The sequence below is a fragment of the Streptopelia decaocto genome, assembly GCF_964273445.1.
Source record: "Streptopelia decaocto genome assembly, chromosome: 2".
Lineage (NCBI taxonomy): Eukaryota > Metazoa > Chordata > Aves > Columbiformes > Columbidae > Streptopelia > Streptopelia decaocto.
Window position 1 is genome coordinate 75514161 of NC_138655.1, and position 21351 is coordinate 75535511.

General features: G+C 37.5%; 1 protein-coding gene across 9 annotated transcripts in view; it reads right to left on the minus strand.

Moving 5' to 3' along the window:
- Positions 1-21351, minus strand: part of SEMA5A (semaphorin 5A) — a 328825-nt gene that overhangs the window by 196771 nt on the left and 110703 nt on the right. For all 9 annotated transcript variants that reach the window (XM_082045292.1, XM_082045298.1, XM_082045290.1 and 6 more), the window contains one exon: positions 8478-8577. In XM_082045292.1, the coding sequence (XP_081901418.1) occupies positions 8478-8577 (100 nt within the window). The remainder of the gene's footprint in view (positions 1-8477; positions 8578-21351) is intronic.

The window sequence follows — 21351 nt, forward strand, 5'->3', positions numbered from 1 at the left end:
TGGTGCCTAATGAATGAGGAAAGCAAATATGTTACATAAATCTGTAAATAGGAGGACACTGTAATGAGAAGAAAACATAAATAATTCTGAGATAAAGCAGCATCCCGCATTCCTTCAGATAGCCAGCAGGTAATAAGAATTTTGCTTTACATCCACAGCACTGAACAACATTTCTAGCTGAACTATGATAACTAAAACCTGTTAATCAAGACCCTGCTCTGGTATCAGTGAGAGCTGAATGAAGCACCACAAAAAGTGTGTTCCAGTCTCCTTCTAAATGACAATGTATTTTGATCTATTGCAGTGAATACATTCAGTATGACTCCAGTTAAAAGTATAAAACTAATCTTCCCTATATTCCTTAAAAAGTCCGTGTCAAAACACAACGGAAAACGCAAAAAGATTCAAAAGAATAGCATGTTAGTAATGGTTGTTGAATCCAGCACCTTACCCTTTTCTTTGTGAAATGGCAAGCTATAAAAAGTGAACACAAAATCCAAAAATACTGTTGCATTAAACACAGATATGAATTATAACAGCATTAAGGTGGTGCATACCAAGGTAAGCACATGATGTCAACACATCTCTATATAAAATGCAATCTTTCTCCCATCAGATTTTGAGAGGTGAAAGTCACATGCACAATATGCATCATTGCACTGTTAAATTTTCTGACTGTACGCTTGGAATGAGGACTGAGAGCCACTCTTTTACCTAGCATCTGGGCAGCCCTCTCACAAGATGAGTGTAGCCACTCACGTGCATCCACCAGGGCACTGCAGTAACTCATGTAAGGCACCAATATCTCAGAGACAGGGGAGAGTCCTTCACAGACCTGACTGCTGCTTCAAGTGGTACCTCTCTAGGACTCAGGAGAAAGATAGGGTCTAAAAGAAAGATGGGGATAGACTTTTTTAGCAGGGCCTGTTATGATAGGACAAGAGGTAATGGTTTTAAACTAAAGGAGGGGAGAGTCAGGCTAGAGAGGAGGAATAAATTTTTTTTACAATGAGGGTGGTGAAACAGGTTGCCCAGAGACGTGGCAGATCTCTGGAGACATCCAAGGACAGGTTGAATGGGCGCTCTGAGCAACCTGATTAGCTGAAGGTGTTCCTGCTCATTGCAGGGGGTTGGACTAGCTGACCTTTGAAGGTCCCTTCAAACGCAAACTATTCTATGATTTCATGACTACTTCTATATCACGCTTATCAGCCTCTGGCCAGCTGGTAGCTCCCTGTCCTGCATTTCAGTGCTATAAACGCACATACAAGTAGGCCAGAAACTGAACATTTGGACTAACATCTGTTGCAGAAGAAAGAGACAGCTAACTGACATGAGGACACAGTCTAACCAGGAACCAAGAGAAGGTGTGTTGCCATATTCTGCAGCAGGACATGTACTACTGCTAGCACAGATCAAGTGCATATACATTAAGTCATGACTTCAATTAAAGACAGGTACCTTCAGAACACGACTCATCTGATGTAATTTCTGAAGGTGGCTTACACAGAAATGGCAATGTTCTCTGCCAAAGAAGTTCCATTTATCCCTGCCATTTGTCTTTTCATCCTACTCTGAGTCAACTCCAGGGCTCCTTTGATGACATCATTTTAGCTCCACCAATTAAAATGGCAAGACATTAAATCAGCACAATAAAAAGAGTAATTTTTCTGGGGTTAGTGAATTGACCAGTATTACTCTGCAACCAGACTATTACCAGTGCTGATGCAAAGGAAGAGAAAATTGTGTAGTAGAACAAGGTATGAGCAGAAGTACAAAGCATTAGCTTTTAAAAATATTTAGTAACTCATTAGCAAGGTAGGAAAGAGAAGTAATAGCAGGAGAAAGACTTTCCTCTTTCTGCAGCAGTAGGATGACAACCTCTCTTAGATTTAACATTAAACCATACCTTAGATTAGATCAGATCAATCAGTGGAAGGACAGACATTGATTACCCTGAACCAAGTGTTAAATGAGCAATAAAACTCAGATGGATTTTGAAAGAATAAAGCACTAATTCCTGAAGCCTGCATGTTCTCCCAATATGTAGTGCTCAGAGCATCTCATTAACAAGAAGCTCTCAGATTCTCCTGCTGGGAGCAGACAACAGCAAGAAGCAAACCTGTACAGTTATTTATTCCTTTATTATAGATTCTTAAACCACTGTTAATGAATTCTTTAATTCGCCTTTCTGTTATTATGGCAAGTAGTAGTAATGGTTCAAATTAATGTTCCTGAACACACATCTAATTAAGTGAAAAGCCATACTGTTACAGTCCTTCATCAGCAAGATAAGGAGTAACTGAGGCAATAAGCCACCTCCAAGCAAGTTATAATCCTCAAAGCAAGTTTAATTAACTTGCAGGAGAATATACAGAAGAAAGCCACTGCTATTAGGACGGTCTATGTAAAAAATAATGTAAGCTATGTCTAAATATATATTAACCAATTAAAGAAAAAGTTGAACAGTTTTGAAACCCATTTCTGATAAGTAACCATATAATTTTAAAGTACAGCTGAACTAGCCTAACTTGAATTTTAAAAAATAAATTACCACATCTTAAAAATTAACTCCAACTAGTCTCCTAACAGTTTATAATTTCAAGCACAAGAAATTTGGAAAGAGGATTACTTCATTTTTCCTTTACATAAAGAAGTTTCTTCTGACATAATTGTTCTTGCATAATCTGAATAAAACCATTAAGGAAAAGAAAAATCTACAAAAGCAAAAAAAATATAAAAAGGAATCTATTAAAAGGAAAATGTAAATAATAATTTTGAACCTCAGCATTTTTGCCCTAACATACTGTGTTTGAGACATGCTTCTAGCTGACTCTTGTTTTACCAAAATGGCTAGTATACTTTTAACATTTTTTGATTTATAAAATCTAGAACAGATAAGTGTTTAGTTTATTGTCAGTGAACAAGGAGAAAAAAAGGCAATGAACAATTTACCAGGGCAATTCAGACACTGCTGTATCCTTCCCCTGAGCTGTTTTTCCCCCCTCAATTGACCTTTCCAAGACAGAAACGAAGGAAATGCTGCAGGACGTATGGCAAAGCATTTCCACATAGGAAAATAAGGCAAGGTTGTTCTTGGGGAAATCTATGAATCTTCATGCTTACTGGCATTTCAAAATACAGAAATCATTATCATATTTGATTAGATGCTAAGTCAAAATAACACACAGAGAAATATTAATCTGAAAATTTTATCAGGATTTATCAGAATAAGATAAGCAAGCAGTCTCTCATTTCCTTGAGCTTACTGAGGAGTTAATGCCCTGCGAGTAATCCTTTGTTGATGCCACTTAATTATGAAAGCAAATTCTGCCCTGCCATATGGTTTGGGTTTTTTTAAGAAAATAAATGAATTCCCTAGAAGGTTTCAGATTGCAAGACAACTCATTTATTTTTATCTGCCAGGTCATATGTGATGTTAAGAATGATGACTGGGGCAGATTTTAAAGATACAGTTTCATGGGAACATTGCTACATCACCCTGTGTCAAAAGCCAACAGTCTTCGTAGTGTACTAAGAACCGTTTTACATCCACACTGAATTTTCTCTATAGACTGTTTGTCTTTAACGTATTTTCCTTTTTTTCTTTTTCTCCATTTTACATAGATGTACAAACTCATTCAGTTTAGCACATACCTATTAAGAAAAGTAAGTTTTACATTAAATCTAGACCAAGTTAGCATAACACTGAGAAATCTGTCACATTGTTCAAATGCGAATTTTGAACCCCAGCAACCATGAGAAAAATCATTCTTCTTCCCTCCAGAAACTGAACTGTAATCTTTACTTTTCTTTACTACACACTTTGGGCTGTTTGATCAAAGTTGGGCAAGTTAATTTTCTCACTCTACCTTTTCCCTGTCTGTCCCCACCCCTGCCACCACACTCCCTCATTTCTCAAAGCTTTCTAAACGTTGTTTTTCTACAGGGACAATTTGTGCAAAAATGTCCCAGGCAACCAGGGCAATTGTAGGTTGTTACTGAGACCCAGGATAATTCATTAGTCATTTTAGAAGATATTCCTCTCCCTCTGAAGTCTTCACCAATGGTACACATACATCTCTTGTGCAGCAGATTGACAGAAGACCAAATGACACTTTCAAAACAAAAGTATTACAGCACTTATACTTCAGATCCAGTAGATGTTATTAAGCAGAACTGTTACACTGGAAGGTGTTAATGATTGTCAAGTGACTCTGAGAGAAAGTGCAAGTCCTGTTCAACTTGAAAGTTGTGCTAGCTCCTTTTATAATTACAGCGGGAGACAATTGAACCTGTACTATGTAGCAATATTCAGAAGCTAAAGCAGTCACTACTGAAAGGCATAGGACTTTGTGGTAGGAAATGTGTACGAGTGTGACCTAAGAAATAAAGACATGCCCCACAGTTGAAGTAGAAGATCTGTGAGGAATTTGAAAGGTGAACAACAAAACAGATTGCAGTTATTTGTTTCTATTGCATTCAGAGAAAAATGCCTGTGCATTTGGCAAAAATGCCAAAACCAAACTTCATGGGGATTAGCAGCCTCTCTCCCTAATGGGGGTGGTAGGAGAGGGAAAGAATGGGGTGGCTCCAAATTTTAGGCAACTCCTCAGCACAACAGAAATCACAGAATGTTAGGGATTGGAAGGGACCTTGAGAGATCATCTGGTCCAATCCCCTCACCGGAGCAGGAACACCTAGATGAGGTTACATAGGAAGGCGTCCAGACGGGTTTTGAATGTCTCCATTGTTCCTGTGAGCCTGTGAGCCTCCTGTGTTCCAGTTTATACCCACTGCCCCTTGTCTTACCATTGGTTGTCACTGAGAAGAGCCTGGCTCCATCCTCGTGACACTCACTCTTTACATATGTATAAACATTAATGAGGTCACCCCTCAGTCTCCTCTTCTCCAAGATAAAGAGCCCCAGCTCCCTCAGCCTTTCCACATAAGGGAGATGCTCCACTCCCTTAATCATCTTTGTGGCTCTGCACTGGACTCTCTCCAGCAGTTCCCGCTCCAGTGCCAGTGGATTGGATGAGTAAGGTGAATGCGTGTGCTAGTATTGCAGTAGTAACATTAATAGATTGCTGCAGATGGTGAAAGAAAACTGAAATGAGGAGAGGAGACTCAGAATTAATCAACTCAGGATCCACAGAAGAACTGGACATTTTGCAGAACAAAATACCAACCAGAGACTTCTCACAAGGTCTGGAAGACAGCAGTGGCAGAACAGATAAAATCGTAAAAAATCTATTTTTGCAGAGCAACTACAGGATTCCAACAGACATCAGAATAATACCTGTACTTCCCAAACTGGACAGGTAAGAGTAATCTTAGCAATATAAGACTAGTAATTACCTTTCTGGTCATTGCCTGCTATGGCAAATACTATAGAATAATGTCCCTTTCATATATTTAGAGATCTCTGTCTCAAAAATATTTCTGTTCTTGTTTTGTGTGCACTAGTAAAATGGGACAAAACTCATTGTTTCTTTACTAAATTACCCACAGCCAATTTGAACTGGTTTGGTTTTCTGCCAACACTACCATACAGTTTGTACAACTATTTCCTTCCCTACATGTACCTGCTGATGGATTTATGGGCAGGTGCTGTGCACACGCACAGCCTTTGTTTTCCTGCACTACAATTCCAACTCTTCATTTTTCTTTTAGCAGCCCTTCCCTAGATCTCTTTCTAATTTTAGGTAGCCTTGATTAAGCGTATATAAACAGAAAAATACACACTACTACCATTTAAGCCTCCCAAGGACCTTGTGCAACGATATCAAAAGTTCTCTATCACTATGGGAGACACCTTTTGAGGCATTATGGGACCATATCTGTCTTTTTATGTAGCTGCATGACATTGGCAGCTCCCAATGTGAATCCAGTCTGGATCTCAGCTGGGTTCTTCGCTACCTTGCTTATTAAGACAAACAAGTCATGAACCTCTTTAGAGGCTGAATAACTTCAAAAATGGAAGAGAATCACTTGCAATGAATATCAGTGATAGAAAAGGGATTTAAGGATTTCTAACAGTATTTAGTTTCTAAGAGACAAATTTGGGAGAAGAGTTCACTAAACACCACTAAGGTGAAAGAAATCAGTTATAAACTTAAGTTAAGCCAGAACACAACTCCTTGTTGCGAAAAGCATTCCTCTGGTTTAGAAAAACACCACCTCAGTGAAGCAGAAGCATAGAGGTGAAAGCATCACTCCCTGTTTTTATTTGGATGCTGGACAAGTAAATAATAATGGAAGTACTTCTCTTGACAGTGTAAACAGAGTAACCTACATTCATTTGTAGCTTTGCCATGTACCACATCACACATTTCCCTTATCTACCGTTGATTTGATAGAGGAGGGAAAACCATGGTAAAGGGCTACAAATTATTAGTTTCACAACTGAACAGGAATTTTAACTGATTAGATCTTTCAGAAATCACATTGCACATAGTTATTAGTGTGTACAAGAAGATAATTTAAAAGAAATGGCTGGAATATTTTAAGATAAATAACTTTATACCAAAAGATTTTTGAACAGGGAGGAGGATGTCCTTGTCACTGTCTTTATGAGACCACTTTTGTGGCTTAGGGCAGTAAATAAATTCCTCTAATGGCTCTTCAGATATGTGAATCCTGTGAGGCAGATGTGTGAGAAACTTGAACTAAAATTTTATTCACAGGCCATAGAACAAGTATCATAATATTAATGCTCTGTTCAGATGGTCCTGAGTGAAAAGTAACTACAAACAGCATATTAAGAAAAAAAAATTTCCCGACAACTGGTTGCTAGACTCTGAATCTATGACTCCATGACATACAATTACTTTCACTGTATAGTCTGGTACAATGCTTCAAGAAGAGAAAAATGTGTAGTAAAAAAGACAAACTAATATCAATAATATGTACAATTAGAGAAACCCACTGCCAAGTGCAGTCATTCTAAAGTCAGGTCTCCATGGCCAAACACAACATCACTGTGGAAAAGCTTAGAATTTAGAATGAAAATGCATAATAAGGAAAGAAATATCCAATAAAATCAACAAACTAATAACAGTCAAATATACTGGACTGTGGAAAACAAAGATTTCTGTTGTGGTTTTAAAAACATTGAATATTTTTAATTTTTCAATTTTAGCCAGAATATGAATATGAAGTTCTGAAGCAGCCATAACTTACAGAGAAACCAATGAATCCTATTGGGATCCTATTGTGTCTTTTGCAAAAGGTAGAACTGGCAGCTGGCATTTTTTCGTAGTCACTGCCTATTCAATAAAATCATCCAAAGCTGATCCATAGTGACTCAAAAGACTTAATCAAAAGCACAAGTTTAAATTAGCATATTCTTTGCTGAGATTTGGAGTCCAGATGAGCAGTATGGAGGTAAAAAAAAGAGAGTAAAAGGTAAAAAAAAGGAAAAAAATAAAATGTTTTTTTCATTGGATATTGAGATCTGTACAGTGTGCATCAATCCAACACACAGTTCCATGGGACTGAGAAGAAACTCAGACAGCTCTGACTTAATGCTGATTGCCTTTACAGAACACAGTTCACAGCCTCATGCCTCATTTCATTTGGCAGCTTACAGAATAGAAAAATCAACATGAGTGCACAGAATATGCCACTTCAGGTGGGCCAGAGATTTATATATATTTCCACAGAAAGCTTTGCCCCTGTAGATAAGCAACTTTCATTGCACATGTGACTCTCTATTTTGAACCTGATTTTCAACCAAGAAACAAATTGGAAAACAGAAGTATATTCCAATGCTAAATCTAACAGAAAAATGAAGTAACTAGAACTTTGTCAATTCAAGAGTAAAATAACTTCAGAAGACAGATTTAAATAATAAGTTTAAATAGTTAATTTTTTTGACAACCAAATGTGTTACTATACTTTATATACTGAGAAGAAAAAATGGTGTTCAAGGTCTCTCACGTCTTCAATGTTGACACCTAAGACAGTGTCACTGTTGATCACAGCTTGCAAAGTACTGTCCTGCTGTGCAAAAATTGTGATTAACACTGACTTTACCACTAATTCTGCAGTCTTTAAGACATCATTCCTGGCATTGTACTGAATAATTATTAGAATCATCCAAGCACAAAGAGCTGTATTGTGTAGCCAAAATTAGGATCATGGCAAGTTTTATGCTATGGCAACTTCTGTCACATTGTCACGCAGCATCTGCTTGTTCTAAGGTATGCTTCCAAAGTTTGAGAATACTCCAGGAACAGTTCTCTTAAAAATGAGAATATTGTGAAGACTTAGGATGCTTGATTGCAGGCAGTGCATCTTTTAACTTTGGTCAGGCATAAGAGAAATGAACACATACAATGTTCAGTTTAGTGGGTTTGGAAGGCAGGGCAGTCACAGTAGAGCAAGCTGATGTTAGAGTTTGGCTCAATATTAATTACCAACAAAGAAAAAATCCAGTTTGGTACAACATGAAAAGAGAACAGATTTCTCACCTTGCTCCAGCAATAAGCTCTTTTTGTCCTGGGTCAAATGTTAACTGTGAGAAGTCCACAGCATCTTCTGCTCTGAAGACATGTAACCATGGGGCAATTTCTAAAAAAAAATCAAGAAATACAACTGTTACTGTAAATGTCATAGTTGTAGTACATCAGGTAGCTGACATTACATTTGCACATACTCTGAGCTGCAAGTTTTCTCACTATGGTCCTCTAATGAAACATAAGAGACTTTTACCACCATACCACATAATTTACACCACAGGCCTGTAAAATATATAATCACCCAATACACGCTTGAATTAAGTATTCAAATTTTGGTCTGATTTATAAGCCAGATGTGTTTTTCCTCCTTAGGTAAAGCAGAAAACACCACAGTACAACTGCAATTCACTCAAGTAAAGTCAGATTGATTTTCCATGCATCAGAAGCAGCTGAGGAGTAGAGGTTTGGGGTTTTTTACTTTGTTCTTTAAAAAAGCAACAGATCAAGTGGAAAACAATCAGAAAAACAAGCAACTTTGACTTTTCATCATTTTCACAATAAAAAGGTTGAGACATAAGGGATGAAAAAAGGAAAATGCCTGACATTCAGGTGAACTCTTTGGATTATTTTAACCTGCCTTTCTCAGAGCAATTTAGTGCTACATGAGACAGGGCAGACAAGTGGGTGAGTTGCTGAAAATCAGCAAGGAGCATTACTCATATTCAGAATATGAATCTATTCCGGCTTTCAAAGTTTAACACATATAAACAACTGCACATCAAATCCTTAAACATTTGCATTAGTAGCAGTCATTTTTGCATTCACATCACTAGCTCGATATATAACAGTGTTGCTACATGAACACAAATGTTCTGGGAACACAGCATGATTTTCTTTCATTTCTTTTGTCTAATTGCTTGTTTGTTTGTTTTTTGTTTATTTTATTGTTGGTTTTTGGTTGTTTTTGTTTGGGTTTTTTGGATGTTTTGTTTTTTGGTTTTGTTTCCTTTTCTTACTGTAGTCACAAAGCAGTGGTATGGAAAGTATGTGAAAGGTGAAAAGGGCTATGTATGTATGGCACAATGGGCTGTGGAACTGTCTATTGGAAGATAATAGATGTGAAACAGTCAATAAGAAGGTGAGCACATGGCTATGACCACTTAGAACAGAGCCAACACCAACGCCCATGAGAGTGCTATGGCAGCATAATTTTTGACACTGGTATCACCGGTGGAAGCTCAGGTTGCCAACATCCATTCTAAGCTTTCTTCAGTCATGAGCATATTTTTCCATTTGCAAATGTCTGGGTTGAAATAATCCATGTCTGGTTCCCCTTTTCAGGATGATTTGTTCCTAATTTAAATATTAAAGTTTTAGCACAAGTAGGTCATCCATTCCTAAGGAGAGGGCCCAGAAGAAAATTGTTATTCTGTGTCAAAACATGTTCAGCCATTGCAGAGAACCATTAAACACGTTGTGCAGAAGCTGTAGCATCATATTCCTTGGATAAACAGATGGAACCATGCAGTAGAATCACTTGGGTGTCAGAAAAATAAAACTTCTTCATTTTTAATGACGGCTTGTATGCATCTGGGCAATTTCAGGCCTGTAATGCAAGTTTGTACAAGTTCTGCAGAACCTGCAGCTAAATTCAGTGTCGATTAAATCTGTACTGGATAGGTTCTCAAATCAGAGTCTGAACACTGGGCAGGAAAGAGGATGGGAAAGCATATTAGGTAACTATGAGTACAGCTGCCATCAGCTACTACTGCTGATGCTGTGCATAGAACCTAGTAGGATTCCATAGGAGAGACAAAAAAATATACACACACATATATATGTTATAGGCCTGTGTAACCTTACATATACTTATTTATCTATTTATATTTATATATGTAAGGCTACACAGTCAAGCCTAAAAGAGGCATTTCTTAACTTTTTTGTACTTGATTTTGCAACCTTAACTTTTCAGTCATGCATTTTGTATGAAACAATCAATTGCAAAGTTCTAAAAAGTTAAGAAATTAGGTGGTATATGAAGATAAGGAAATCCACGTGCAAGTCTTGAAGAATCTCACTTACTGGAGAAAAAGAGGAAAAGAAAAATAAAGCTAAATAAAATTCTGTTTAGCGGTTTATCAGCCAATATATCTAAAGTCTCTACAAATTTTCTCAGACATTTCCCATATGGACACTGAATACGCACTCCTTCTTCACAGAAAAAAAATACATACACACACACATACTCTCCCAGCCAGAAACAGCTCCCAGTTCTGAGAGATGGAGAGAGGCAGGCTACTTTTCCTTGTATCAAGCACTGTGACCAGGACAGAAATGGATGTAAAACCACTTTATAAAGTAGCAGAAATTAAGACAAAATGATAATACTGATGAATAACTAATAAAACCATAGAAAAACATTCTATGGAAAAAAAAAATCAGGGTTTTAAAGACAGAATAGAGCATCCAGGCTGGGAGTCCAACCAAATCAGTGGCCAGAAGTCACAAGAGGGGCTGAAAGGACAACCTAGGACATGACTTTAGTCTCTCAGCAGGTACATTCCCCTCCCATATGGCCACACAAGCCGTGGGAAGTTCCGCCTTGCACATACGGGAACTCACACTCTTTGAGATGGCAGCTGCGGCTCCCTAGGCTCTATCTGTCTGTGCTCACACCCAGAGGTTTCTGCTTCTGATGTACAACCTTGCAGAACCACACACAAGTCCACTCCTTAACTGCCAAAGCAGAACTCAGGCTATCAATGTATTAACATTCAAATTTGGATTGTTGTGAGCAAATACGCACAGCTGAAAATGCCATTGGCTCAGTAGCAGATCTGTACACAGGGAAAGCCAGAGCTGCTGTGGAAACAGCCATCTCTGAAAGAGAGGCAAGGCAAGCAGTCGAAGATGGGATCACTTCAGCTCCACGTTGGTACAACAAATGAGACCCTTGGTCTCCTGTAAAACAAGGAAAGCAGTAGCTCCCCATGGCCTGGGTATGCCAGGGACATTTCAGTACCCAGAGGTATAGTGGTGCCAGAAGACTACAAGGAAGACTGAGATCCAAGGAGGCAATTCTCTTCCACTTGTCCTGCTGTCTCAGAGAGGCACAATAAAGCCTCCAGGTACAGCAAGCAGGTGGTTGGGACCATTTTCAGGTTTGAAGCAAAGGGGCAAGGGCCACACAGTGCAAGACAAGCCCAGGCTAGAGAACAAGAAGAGAATGAGGACTTACTAAGAAATCTCTCTGAAATCTGATTCACCTCTGTCCCTCCAAAATATAAATTATTTTACCTTGCCTGTTGCGTTCAGCAGTGTTCATGCTTGGGGAAAATAAGGCCAGGAAGAGCAAATAGCAGCTAGAACAGCTTCTTTTTTCAGCAAACATTCTGAAACTGTATCTCACATGTGTCACAGTGGCATCATGCATCACACAGGAATAAGCCTTCATGAGATAAAGCTACTAAAACTTTGTGACACTTCTGTAAGGGAAAACAAACAAAAAACCTCCACAAGAAAAAAAAATCGAACAAATCAAACACCCATGTGAACTGTAAAAGTAAAAGCTTATTGGTGAAATTCTGCTTTGAGTTACACTATTTATGTAATTAAATCAATAGAATGATTAGACTTATTTTCATCTAAACAGCAAAATCTAGCAAAAATGCCTTAAGTAAAACAAGGCCTTTCCGTTCTGTTTCAGGTTATCTCCTTAGAGTTAAAACTGCATAACAAGCTGACCAAGTCCACAAATTATTTTTCTTTCAATTAAAAACTCATGATGAAGTAATATAAAATTATAATTTCACTTAATTAACAGTTTTCACATAAATGCAGCATGTCAAGCTTTACAAAATAACACAGCTATAGATTTTGTATATTACAACGGTACCATAAATAAATGTGTAAATTAATTAAGCTGGCCAGCTGATGCGTAACTTAATGGCACTGCCTGATGATCACAGGTGACAAACAGCAACAACCTTTCCCTTTCCCTCCCAGAATTCCCCTCCCTTTCCTCTGCCCCTAGATCAGGTGCAGTACAGTAAAATACCTGGTCCTTTAGAGACTTCTCTCTTCTTATTCCTGATACTGAAAACACTTATTCAGACACACTTTCAACCTGGATTTTTTTTGTTTGTTTTCACTTTTAAAACTAAGTATGCATGTTTACCATTCTGCAGACATCAGTCTCAGACTTAAACCTGTCCATGGAAAACTATATCACGGTATACATACAGCGATGACAACAGCTGGTCTCTTCAGCTGGTCTCTTCAACATGTGCTGGAGCCCTTTCGTACATTCAATAGATACTTACCCTTAGCAAAAAAAGACTTGTGTTTTTGGTTGGTTGGTTGGTTTTGGTTTTGTTTTAATATTATTATTACTATTACAGGACTGAAATCTGCAGGCTTTATAACTCAAAAATATTCCCAAAAGAAAATGCATGCTTTCCCACAGAACTAAAAGATGGATCCCAAAACAGTTGGATTCTAAGAAAACTATAGCTATCTTTCACATGCTGGGAATCACATGCTATAGGTTTTCCTGGGAGTTTCAGGTTTTGGAGGGTTTTTTTTGATAGCTTACATTTAATAAGAAACAAAGCTTGCTATGACACATAAACCTAGGGCAAAGCAAATGCACTGAAGTCCCCTCAGCTCCTAAGAAAGGACAAGGGAGCCTCCTTAGGAGCTTTAAAGACAAAAAGGGTTAGGAAATCAAAGCTGGGCAAGAGAATGTTAGATACTCATACAAAAAAAATGAAAGTCCAGATATCTGTCTTAGTTTTACTTTAAATTTAGTAACTGCCCAACAGGCCATAGCTTGTTTGGTCTACATTGTCCAAGTACTTGCCAAGGGCCAAGCTCTACAGTTCTTTGCAAACAGAATAGTAAAGTACACTCAAAGTTTCGTTACTCAGCCCTTTAAAGTAGAGCTACAGTAAACAGTAAAATAAATTGAGAAATTACTAATAAGGAATACAGTGGCATGTATTTCATTCAGAAATGATCTTTAGTGGTAAATAACAAAGTTACAAAACAATAAAGACCTCTGATTTCATTTAAAAAATTAGCATAGATATTAAAAAATTCAGTAGCATTTATGATGTATGTGTGTGACAAATCATGCCATGGTGTCCTTTTTGAGCACAAACTTAAACATATGCACAGTACCATCTTCTTGAATAAACTCTGTTAGCAAAATAATAATAATAGTTGTAATAATAATAATAATAATAATAATAATAATAATAATAATAATAATAACAATAATTTTGCTAACAGAGTTTATTAAAGAAGATGTTACTGTGCATATGTATAATAATAATAATAATAATAATAATAATAATAATAATAATAATAATAACAACGATCATAGTTGAAAACTAGCAGATATGCAATATTAACAGGAGTCTCTGGGTGGCATCAGTACAACAAATTCACTAATCTTATCGTAAGAAAATTAAAATATACTACTGTATGCTAAGGTTATTTTATAATGAAATGTATCTAATCTAAGAATGATACAATAATCCACATCTTCCTGAAGCTGTATGACGACTTTAACCTAACCCAGATCTTGCCATCCTGTGACACTCAAGTTACATTACTATCCTGGTCAAATGCAGTGAGACAAGTCAGAAGTCTCTGCAGTGAGGTGCCACGTTTACTCCATTCCATCCTACCTGCTGCCCTGGTGCCATCCTCAGTAGCCCCAGGGGAATCTATTAAACAAGGTGTCACAGCTGGCAAGAGGGGATCTACCTGTTCACTCGTTCAGTGCATCCCGTTTTGCATTTATTTACAGCATTCGCTCTCAAAGGACACAGTTATGTATTTTTGTAAACCCTCTACTGTGACACTTCTGGACTCTATTGTCCCTATCTATTTTAAAACTATGACTGAGAAAACCAAGATTTTCTTCAGTAATTTCTGTGTGATTGTTAAGTCATCCATTTAAAATTCCCATTATAATATAAATATATCTATGAATAATAAATTCAGTCAGAATAACTTCAGGAAAACAAGCATTGCTCTGTGTTGAAAAAAAAAAAAAAAAGAAAGATGGTGTGCCATGTTGCGTCTTTTACAATTCACTTCTGTCTATATGTTTTTTTCTTACACTTCCAATCTTTAATCTTTTCTAGCTCTTTCGCTGTATCCTCTGCTCACAGAAATGCATTAAACACACCCTTGCTGGTAAGTCATTGATTCACTGCAGATGAAAATGTAAAGAAAGGTGTCACAGCTCGAGTGAAAATAAAAAAGGAAATACATCCAAATACTGTTCCACAGATTCCAACAAAGAAAAAGAGGACTCCATCATGACAGTTCAGCCAAAGAACAGCTGAACCACTGAAACCAACCACAATCCACCCTGCTTATCCAAAATGGGCTGAGGCTTAGTTTGTCAACAACATAACTTATTTTTCCAGGACTTGTGTTGCTCAGCATTCACATACAATGATTCCGTGTTTTAAATAATTCTGAGAATAAGATTTTTTTTTTTTTTTTAAATAAGCAAATAATAGAAAGAAAGCAGCTATAGTTACAAACATGTAAGTGACAATATAAGATAGATACAGGGTTTTTTTCCTCAGATGAACTTCTGAAAACCTATCTGCAAACAGACTTCTAACTCAGGCATCAGGGCTTGTCTGGTTGTCACTGTAGTAGAAAGAAACACACGCTACACCTGAACACACTATCATGCGCTCCTCGGGCTGCAGTGCCGTAAAGCTCCACCACAACGATGGTGCTTCTATTTCTGGTACACATTGTTTGAACCCATATAAATGCAGGTTATTCTTTACATATTTGTAACATCATTCTTGACATATTTATACTTAATGTATATTGTTGTACATTACTTAATGACTTAAAGTCATTCTTTACATGTTTGTACTTACCTTGGACCTAATGCTTCCTCTATCTATTTGTACTTACTTTGGACCTTTTGTATCTATTTGTACTTACTTTGGACCTAATGCTTCCTCAACCTAGCCTAGCACTGCTGCATAATAGGCCAGAATGGGCTTTTCCCAATGGATATATTCCTGTTGGATGCATTAATCATTAAAAACGTCATTTCTTCTGAGAAAGACAAGCAAAGACAAGAAAATCATAAACCAAAAATCTCATCTAACAAAGAAAGTAAGGACAGCAAATATTTTTCCATTTCTCTTACAGAAAAGACTCATTCTAGGGGTTAGAAGTACCCCAGCAAAAACAATATTCAAATTATACTAATTTCAAAATCTGAGCATGAAGATCCACTCTGCTACTTAGAGGCCAGAAAGATGCCTTTTCTGTAACTTTTAGTGTAGTGGAAGGACTAACTACTTCATTACGAACCTTAAGCAAATGGACAAACAATAAAAAAGCAAGTCTCTAACATTTAAACCTTACAGAAAGAGACAAATCTGTTCTAAAAAAAAAAAAAAAAAAAATCAAAAAGCCAAGTCAATCCCAGTGCAATGCCTCACATCCAGATGTCAAGGCTAAAGAGGGTCATGGATGTAACAAATCTGACAGTCTTTGCTACCAGAAGGCTCTAATACACTAAATGGAGTACACCAGAAGCAGACTGGATGTAACATATGCAGAGAAAAGTACTAGTTTGACAACAAAAAGGTGGCATCAGCTGACACCATTTCTAGCTCCTCTGTAAAATGAAAGGATTAGGACAGATAGGTCCATTGCAATACTCAGTATTGCATTTTAATGAAGAAAACATTGCATGTAGCCCTTACAATCCAGAACACGTTTATACCAGGGCTTTGTATGCCACCAACTTTAGTAACACAGAATTAAGGGTATGTGGACATCATAATTGGGAAACATAAGAATATGTGTTTATAATAGCTAATCCCTAATTTTTAATACAATCACAAATTAAAAAATATTTCTTATAAAAATTAATATTTTTAAATCTAGAAAATACACTGAAAAATATAAGAATTCTGGTAATTAGACAGTAATTAGGAAGTAAGAACTGTACAGTTTCTAATAGGGATCCAGGAAGATATAAGAAACTAGACCACCACTTCTTCCCACCAAGGTAAAAAAAAAAGCAATTGTTTAGGCAGGCTTAGCTAATGCAATCCAGTTCTCTATAAAAGAAAAGACAGAATTACAACTTTGCCCATCATGATTAGACCAGCAACCACAAACTAAAAGATTCCTCTTTTAAGTCTTACCACACTACATTTGGTTCCCCTCTGGAAACATGAAAACACATTAGATCTCCATCTGCAGTTCAGAGCTCATCTTTGCTTATAGGAAGGGGGAAAACAAAACAACTCAACCCAAACATATGAAAAACAAAGCAAAACATAAGGAAAAAAAACAAAACAAAACACAAAACCAACAAAAAGACAAACTTAAAAACTACTGCACCCTTTCAAGATCCAGTATTCTGGAGGGCTCTTCAGATCACAAGCAAGTCAGCTGCCTTCCTTCCACTATGCAACATCACCTAATACAGTCCTAAAGCTTGCCTTTCCTTACAAAGAGAACTGCAAAGGCCAAGAAATAAATACATAGCTCTAGCCTTAACTAGAAGCTCTGCCAGCTCCTCAAGATCTTTTCCACTTTATTATCTGTAATAAAACAAATCTAAAGACCATAAACCTCTTTACATTTTCCAGAAAGTTCACCACCTGCTTATTTTGCCTCAGTTTTTTAAACAACTATTAGGGCTACAGAACGATTTTAGAGGTACTGAGGCAGAGCTACAAGTAATTTATTAGTTACTAATGGGAAAACCAGAAAATACAGTATACTTAAAATATATCTCTCTTGACTTCAAATGAGTGAACTTGAATTTTTTTCTTACACCTACTGTAAACTTACTTCCTTCTACCTGACTCCTGACATCTTTCATTCATTGGTTCTCTCATTAGGCACAAAGGCACTGCCCCCACAATCTGGATGCTGCTCTCCAGGCAGGGCAGGCGCAGCCACAGCAATTGCCTGGCCCTGGTTCGACAATCTGCTTCTACAGTCCACCTTAACCTTCTAAAATCCAGCCTGCATTCCTGTTTTCTTTTTCCTGCCAGAGCTTCCCCAGCTAGAAGTACAAATTTCTGCATTCTTACGTGTGTGCACATGTCTATTACTAGGATAATTAAAGGGAATTTGGGTTCTGACTGTCTGTGCCCCCGGGGAAGAGACAGTAACATCTGCTGCAATGACTAGTTATTTCTTATTTTTCTGAACAAGGGTTTAGAATTGTTTATGCTTCATTGTTCAAACACACACACTGCATACAAATACAAGAAGGTGCAAGGAAAAAATGATTGAACGCCCACCTAGATGAAAGAGGTTTCGGTGCTACGAGCCCAGTTTTTATACACTCAAAATCACTTGTGAGTTCCACAGAAATTATGCAGTGACAAGGCATCAACCATGATATATAATTACAGCCCCTTTGAGTTGTCTTTCTCACATACACAAAACCAGCATGAAAGTAGAGCCCCAGACCATTCCAGAAAGCAAAACAACAACAAACAAAACAAAAACAAACAAACAAACAAACACAAAAAACACACCACAACAATAAAACCTACTTCGCAAAGTTATGCAAGCCAGTTGGAAGAGATCTCATTAACCATACTCTTCCTCCTGACTTGATGTTATATTTTTAAATTATTCAGTATCAGTCATTTGAGGATAGCATTGTATTTAAAAATATTAACTAAGTATGCTTAACATTTTAAGTTGCCAAGAACTGTGGAATTGTGCTTAAAAATTTTCATTTGCCTCATGTTCCTCACCATATTTTGAACAACAAATGTAAAGTGACTGTTAAGCAAGCCAAGAGAGAGTTGAAACAGGATTTCAAAATCCTAGTCTGCTTTAAAGCAAAAGGCCTACCAATCTTCACTAACTGCTCAAATTAGGAACCATTAAAATATCGTGCCAGCAGAATACCATGAAGAAACAAAAATTAAGGAAAAAAAAGAGAAGGGAAGAACCAAACCTGAAGCATTTGAGTTTGGAGGGCTCAGTTCTGGGTTTTCCCCCATGAGCCAATTAAATGTAATATAGACTCATGTCTGTCCACTTGCAGATTGCATTCAACTATCATTCTCACTCCGTTTAGTCATCGAATACATCTGTTCTCATTATTTTGTAATGGAATATTCAGAAGTATCAGCCTGAATGACATCACCTTGACATAAACTCAAACCCACTCTTGTAAAAACACAGTAGGGATTGCAATCTGCCCTCTCATTGTTTAGATTCTCCACTATCCCAGCTGTGGGAAACTGCTCTCCTCCTAGTTATCATTAAACTTCATGTTCTTGAGGCTGCCAGAAGCAGATTTAGCAGCCCTGTTCTTTAATTGTATATACGCCTGGCTGTACAACAGATAGGAGCGCAGGGGCTGTGGAATCTTAGAGGAGAAAACAAACAGCAAAGGATTTCCAGAGGGGGTGCACCTGCAGAATGACAAGGCAGAGCTCAGGTGTTGTACTTGAAAGGGCAACCAAGGAGTCACCCCCATTGCATTTCACAGCTAGGATGAGTCTTCCATATATCAGTAATATGCATTAGAAGAAAGAACTTAGGAAGCAGAGACATTGGAGGGATCACTGGAAACTATTAAAACAAACTTGCTCTAGCAGGCTACACATGATCGAATGGTTTATAGGTTCTATCACTTCAACTCAAGATACTTATGTATAAACGTACATACACATATTTAGGCAAATGAGGAGGCATCCAGGCCAGAAACATAAAACACATACAAACTGCACAGTTTAAAAAAAAAATAGTTTTACGATTAAAAAGGACCAGAAGCCTGTCATCAGATTAGAAGCAGATAAAAGTAGAGATGGGATGATGTCCAGGTAAGGAGGCACAAGAAGGTCTATAACCTAAAAACATAGGCAGTGAAGTGCTAATGAAAGTCACTGAGGCAAAGATCCAGAAAGTTTAAAAAAAAATAATCAGGGAATGTTCTGGACCAACACCACCACACTGAGAAAACAGTAAGGGTAAGTTCACATGCTTCAAGAGACAAAGAAGCCTAGGGGACGGTGTATTTATGGAAATACGATGCTATGCAAGATTTAGATAGAGAGCATAGAGGGAAAGGCCATAAGAATGATGAAAATAAACTTGGAAGACAACAGAGGGGGAGAAAAAACCTCAGGGAAACACAGGAATTATTATCCTGCACCAAATTTTGTTCCTTCTGTTTTATTATCCCATTTGCATCGACTACTAGTTCAAGATGACCCAGAAAAGGAGGTATAAGGAGCCTGCTGTAAACAGCAATGGTGTTATTAGTCCAGTTTTAATGGGATGTCTCAATCCAATCCTTAAATATGAAGAATGGCCCAAAATTGAAACATATCATTTAAGAGTAGAAAAGAGGGAGGAATGAGTACGGAAAGTTAATCAATGCAAGAGATCTAAAATAAAAGAAATTATGAGAATGGAGTGAAAATTCTGAGAAAAAAAAAAATAAAAATCAGTGAACGAAGAAGGATGAACCAAGGGAGATTTTCACCCAATTTACACTGTAAATAAACTTTACAGATCAGCTGATCCACACTTCAGGCTAAGACTCATTCAGGGCTATAGGCAGAGATGAGCATGCTACTATTACAAGGGCTTTTTCTGCACTGTGAAAACTATCCCACAAAACTCAGCTGTGTTTTGACGCACTGAAATACTACTTACTGCATCTGCCCTTGGGAGGTTCTGCCACTCAAAACCCAGTAACTTTGCACCTCAGGCAGCACAAAGCCCACACCCTCTTCCCACCAAATGCAGTTCCTGCTTCCAGTTACCCGCGCTGGCCCCTGTGCTGCCACTGCCTGCCTCCCTGAATGTGATGGTGAGGGATGGACTGCCCAACACACTGGACATCCTTAGTCATGTCCTCTCTTCAGAGGGTCTTAAACCTTTCACTTTTTAACACTTACATGCTGGCTTTGGCAACCAGCTGCAGAATTCCTTTTGAAGGACATCATGTTGTATGGTTATGGGAAATCAGTATTAGGTCTCGACATGGAGTTTTATAAAAAAACCTGCTCAATTTTTTTTTATATATTTATTGTAGGGAACAGAAGCATAAAGTCAAGTGCCTACAGACAGTTATAACAATGCCACACTACTTTTGTGGGAAATATCTACGCTTCAGTTGTCAAAACCTTGTTTCTAGAACTGACTGTAATAATGCATTTTTACTTATGTTGGCATATGAACGTACTAAACTTTTTTTTTATTTACATTGCTTAAGCATAATACAATTTCTTAATTCTATCAATTCTGCCCAAGACTATACCTCATAAAATATTTGCAATACTTTAGATGTTGCATGCAAAAAATACAAAGACTAACACCACAAGCGATACTGTAACACAAAGGGCATACAGGGTAAAGCCTGACACTAATCTTGGTAAGAGCTTGAAATCAGGACTTCAAAGTGGAACATACTTCCCACCCCCTACACTCCCCCATCACAAAAACATACCCCCAAGCAAAAAAAAGAAAGCGACAATCAAGAAAAGAAAACCATAACTCACAAACAACGGGATAGCACTTGTCTTTGTAGAAATTGTCTTTGTTCCAAAGAGCACTGTCAAACTTCAGGTATTTGTCATTATTAACAACTACATTAGCTGATTAACTGTAGAGTTAGCTGTAAAATGGTGAGCTCCTAATTTTCAGAAATGGTAGAGAAGAACCACATTTCTTTGTCCTGAAAGCCTTTAGCACAAAACCTGAAGTTAGCACCGTAAGTGAAAAGATGAGCTTATGGCAAGTCAAAGTGAATGTGACAAATTGACATGTAACAAATAAGTTTCTACCATGCTCAGCTACATAAACAAAATAAGGTGCTATTTAGCATCATATAGTC